This window comes from Helianthus annuus, chromosome 13, assembly GCF_002127325.2.
Source record: "Helianthus annuus cultivar XRQ/B chromosome 13, HanXRQr2.0-SUNRISE, whole genome shotgun sequence".
Taxonomy (NCBI): domain Eukaryota; kingdom Viridiplantae; phylum Streptophyta; class Magnoliopsida; order Asterales; family Asteraceae; genus Helianthus; species Helianthus annuus.
In genome coordinates this window covers 63,772,895-63,777,673 of record NC_035445.2, presented here as the reverse complement: position 1 = coordinate 63,777,673, position 4,779 = coordinate 63,772,895, and the positions used below count along the sequence as shown (strand labels likewise).

General features: G+C 37.3%; 1 protein-coding gene across 1 annotated transcript; it reads right to left on the bottom strand.

The window, feature by feature from the left end:
• Nucleotides 1–2,423: 2,423 nt before the first annotated feature.
• LOC110900784 lies at nt 2,424–3,929 on the bottom strand. Its single transcript, XM_022147650.2, has 2 exons — nt 3,342–3,929; nt 2,424–3,251 (listed from the first exon to the last, which is right to left on the bottom strand). Exons 1-2 carry the CDS (start codon nt 3,709–3,711, stop codon nt 2,488–2,490), a joined length of 1,134 nt encoding a protein of 377 aa, XP_022003342.1. The 5' UTR covers nt 3,712–3,929; the 3' UTR covers nt 2,424–2,487.
• Between the last annotated feature and the right edge of the window lie 850 nt (nt 3,930–4,779).

Below are 4,779 nucleotides of genomic sequence, written 5' to 3'. Positions count from 1 at the left end.
AATAAATTCCGGAAAACTGCCTAAAATCTGACGTGAAACTGCAATGTGCTGAAAGTAATTGTAAATGTTTTAAATTTGCATACATGTTACATCAAAGTGTTAAATGTTATTAAAAACATTAGCGGGTGTCAACGGATGTGTTATATGGAATAATATGATCACATGCACTAACTTACACGAACGGGTAATTGTATGTCAAACGTGATTATGTGGCTATGTGTTAGATACGTGTAAGATTACATGAATTAAACCAATTGAAATGGTAAACATATCTAGGAGAGATTAACCATTCCTGATCACCTTTCACGTTACTGCCAAGCAAACTAAGGTGAGTTCATAACCTTTTTCCAAACGCATGCGTTCCTAGTTTGGAACAACACTTTTTACGTAGCCCTGATTGGGGCTACACGCGCGTTCTAGTAGAACCATTGAAACATACTATCCACTGGAGGTGGAGTAGTACACTTGGACTAAATGAAACTCTACCATGAAAGTCCCTAGATTTTTACCAATTAGATTGTCGAGGAGGCATACGCGGAGTATTAGTTGATAGCGTTATTAGGTTTGACAAACCTCACACCGTGCTGGGAGCCGTGCGTGGACTTTTAACCTTCACTTTAACAGTAATGTTGATAGACATTAATGTGGGCACAAACGAAACGTCAGCATTCGATACATAGTTTAGTCATTTGACGAGGGTTAGCTACCCAAGTCATATATAAACCAAAAACAATTGTGAACTTTACTTTTTCTTAACTAAAATTTGTGAATTTGCCAACTTTATTATTGACACGTAGTTGCATGCTTTGCAGGTCAGTAGGTACAGTTGGGACGAACGTTGCAACTGTTGGAGTGGCGTGGTTTGATAAACGTTATGTTTTAAATTACTCTTAAACTTGTGGTTTTAAATTCTTGTTGGGTTTAACTTTATTTCCGCTGCAACATAAATTGTGGTTTGACAACTAAAACTTGATCACTACTCATGTTGTAGTGATGTTTTTATGTGTTTAAATATTTGGTTCAACATGATTAGTGGCTAGATCCTGGTCAGACACACGTCTCGCGGTAAAACTCTGCATGTGGAATTTGAAGGTGTGACAACCCTTTTCGTTCCTTTATTTAAAAAAATATTTTTATGTGCGTTATTTATGTACGTGTGGGTATAACTTCGAGTTGGTCTACGTTCCAACGTAAATGTTATCTTTTGGAGACGAGTCATGTCAAATATAATACGTTTTCGTACTTATTTTATGTACGTTTCAAGCTGGTCTACATTTTGACGTAAATTTTGCTCTGAACTGAATGGGTTTAAATATAATACGTTTTTATTCGACCGTATAAATTAAAGTTACTCTACGTTTTGACTCCACCGCAACGCGCGACAGGTAAAATTAATATTATATATATATTACACCTTTCAACTTTGGACCTTTTACTTTGCAAAACACTCATGTTTACCCAATATGTTTTCTTTAGTCATTTTGTGTTTTCTTTAAAGCTCTAACTAATCCTTTTTGATTACACATGTTAGTTTTTTCATTATACATGTTTTATGCTTTTTGTTTTTTTATACGAGTCGGGTCACATATAATACATTATGATTGTACAATATAAATTTTATTACTTTACATTTTGATTCAACCCCAATGCTTATATAGGTTATATTGTGTTAAATCGAATACGTTCCAACGCGGGTTTTCATATAGTTAACACATCACATAACGTTTGAATTAATCCATTCGATGTTTGCAACAGGCCCGTTGCGCATCGCCCGTGGGTCATATCACTAGTTATTATTTAAAACTAGATAGAAGAAAGTTATGTTGGTTTTGAGCTTTTATAAAAATGGGTTAGGTGTAAATATAAAAGAACAATCAAAGTTTAGTGCTTTTGCGTCAAGACAGGTGCTCTTTATTCATGCGTGAGTATCAGTCAGCGACAATATGAAACGTTGATAATGACAATATGGAATGTTGATAATTTAAGATTTAACCGGTTAACGACAATTTATTCTATTGCTAAATGTTGATTGTGTAAGTACAACTATCTATGATAATCTGTGTTGGATAGTGATATAAGATTTAGTGGAAAGAGTACACATCATCCACTTTTATGTTGTGATGAAAGGCTTGGTATGCATAGAAGACTAGTGGGTATGGTTCGGCTCATCCTCACGGGGATGAGCCTTCACGTAGGCGCCACGTAGACGGCTCGTGGAGGATGAGCCAAATGAGGGATGGAGGGGGATGGAGGATGGGGCCCCACCTCATTATTTCATAATTTTCTATTATTTAATTTAATAACCAAGGTAATAAAAACTTTATAAAATTTAAAAAACACCACATAAAACAAAATAAATAATTTCATTCCATAAAAAAAAAAATTACATTCCCTAAAAAAAAAAAAGAAACCGAAAATAAAAAAAAAATTACATTTCCTAAAAAATAAAAAGAAACCGAAAATAAAAAATAAAAAAAATTACGTTTCCTAAAACCTACGACGTCCATTTTTTTTCACCTCTTCCTTCATCCTCCGATAAACCTCGCGTTCATCCTCCGGAACCGAGTCGAGATCCAACCGCATAATCCTAAAATCTTCCGCTCGAGCATAGTCGGACGACACGGTTTTCTTGTGACTATACTTTTTGGTCGCGAACTCTTTGAACGAACGGAATTCGTTTATCAAGTCGTCCATTTTTGACGATGCCTTCTCGCCTCTACCTCCACTCGAGCCGCCACCTCCACTCGAGCCGGACACTTTTCGCTTTCCGGCCGCTTCTTTTTTTGCTTTGTCCCTCCCGGGGGGACGTTCCGACTCGTGAACGGGCAACACATCCTCGTCATCTTCCGGGTCGTCGTTTATGTCGATTTGACATCGAGCGGTGGAGCCTCCCGCACTATAGCTTCCGGACTCGGAAGTTTTAGTGCGTTTGGCCGTTGCGACCTCATTTGGAACCGGCTTCCATTTTTGTTCTTTCCTTATAACGTTCCATGCTCGGAAGTGCGGGAAAGGCGTTGAATTTTGGGAGTCCCACTTGGCGATAGCAAAGTTAAGAATATCTTGCTCGTTACTCCCGCTTGGCGGCGAAAGGTAAATTTGGTTATAAATTTGATTAAAGGCGTTGACGACCTTGATCATTTTTCGCCACTTGCCCGAGACGGATTCGACATCACGAGCCTCCCCATGCTCCATAATCGCGTTAAACCTATCCGTTGTCTTCTTCCAAAAACTACTACCCGATTGGTTGTTTCCTAAAATTTAAAAAATAGTGCATTAGTAAAAAAAAAATTAAATTTCATAAAAAAATAGCAAACCGAAAATAAAAATAAAAAAAATTATACCGACTATCGGGCAAGTAGAGGCCTTAGCATACGCCATAGCTAGCGCCTCCTCTTCTACTTTCGTCCATTGCCTCCCCTTTGCTCTCGGTTTTTGCGCGGTTTCGGGTTCAACCATCTTTCCCTTCCCCTTCTTTTTTTTGCGCGTGACCTCTTGCGGTGGTGATTCGGGGACGACTTCTTCATCATCATCTTCAAGTTGAACCGGGGGTTGCGATTGCGATTGGAGTTGTTCAAACGTGTTGCGTTGCATGATTTGTTGGAGCGCTTGATATTGTTGAACTTGTTGTAGTTGAGACATTTGTGAGAAGGCGTTGGGTGTTTGTTGGAAACCCGAAAACGGAAATTGCGAAGCCCCCCACGAAGGATCCATAGTCGGAGTGTAAGCGGGACTCGAAAAAAAAATTAGGTTGGTTCGGATTGGGATTATTCGGGTTGGGGTTGTTTGGGTTGGGGTTGTTTGGGTTGAATGGATTCATGTTTGGGAGAGAATGGTATAAAAAATATAGAGTATTTTTATAAAAAAGGATGAGAAATGGAGAAGAATGGGAGTAGAATGAGAGAAAATGGTATAAAAATGGATTGGGATTATGGTATTTATTTAAAAGGAAATTGATTTTTTTTTATATAAAATGCCGTTGGATAACGGCTACTTTTTTGAATTGAGGCTCGGCCCACCCGGCGGTGGGTGGCCGTTTGAGCTGAAAGCCGGACCAGGGGGGCGGTGTGGGGGTCCGGCGCCGGGCCAAGCCGGGCCAAGCCGGCCCCCATACCTTCTAGTCAAAGAGAATGAGAGGGGTTTCGATCAATGTGTCACAAATGAATGGTTTGTTATATATATACAAGGAGGGAAGGATCAATTAAAAATTACTAGTTAGAGAGAAAACTCGAAAACTAATTAAAAAAGTCTAAAAATACATACATTTTTTTACAAATTTTTGTAACTTTTTATATAAAAAAAAACTTTTTTTCAAAAAAAAAAAAAAAAAAAAAACCTTGTACTGCACATGTGCATTATATGTGTACTACACATGTGTATTATTGCACATGTGCAGTACAATTTTTTTTGTTCTTTTTAAAAAAAAAAGTTTTTTTGATATATAATAAAAAAATTGTAAAAAAAAATATTTTGGTATGCTTTTTTAGTTAGTTTTCAAGTTTTCACTCTAACTATAACTAGTGGTTTTCAATTCAATCATCCCATATATATATATATATATATATATATACTGCTAAAACTCAATAATAAAACTTCCTTTAAAAGTATTCATGTGCTGATGAGATAACTGAAATCATACTCATGACCCCAGAGAAAATACCAGAATGTATATATGTTATTATTTCCAACCTTAAATTCATGTATTTTCACGTGAGCTATGAATGATCATGTCTCCCGGTGAAGGTCTACACCAGAATTGATTCAAGACATGTTTCATGGCGG

Excerpts from the sequence above, each read along its gene's own strand:
- LOC110900784 (XM_022147650.2), bottom strand. The coding sequence starts at position 3,711 with ATGGATCCTTCGTGGGGGGCTTCGCAATTTCCGTTTTCGGGTTTCCAA. Across the intron at positions 3,252-3,341 it reads CTCTACTTGCCCGATAGTCG|GAAACAACCAATCGGGTAGT; the intron begins GTATAATTTTTT and ends TTTAAATTTTAG.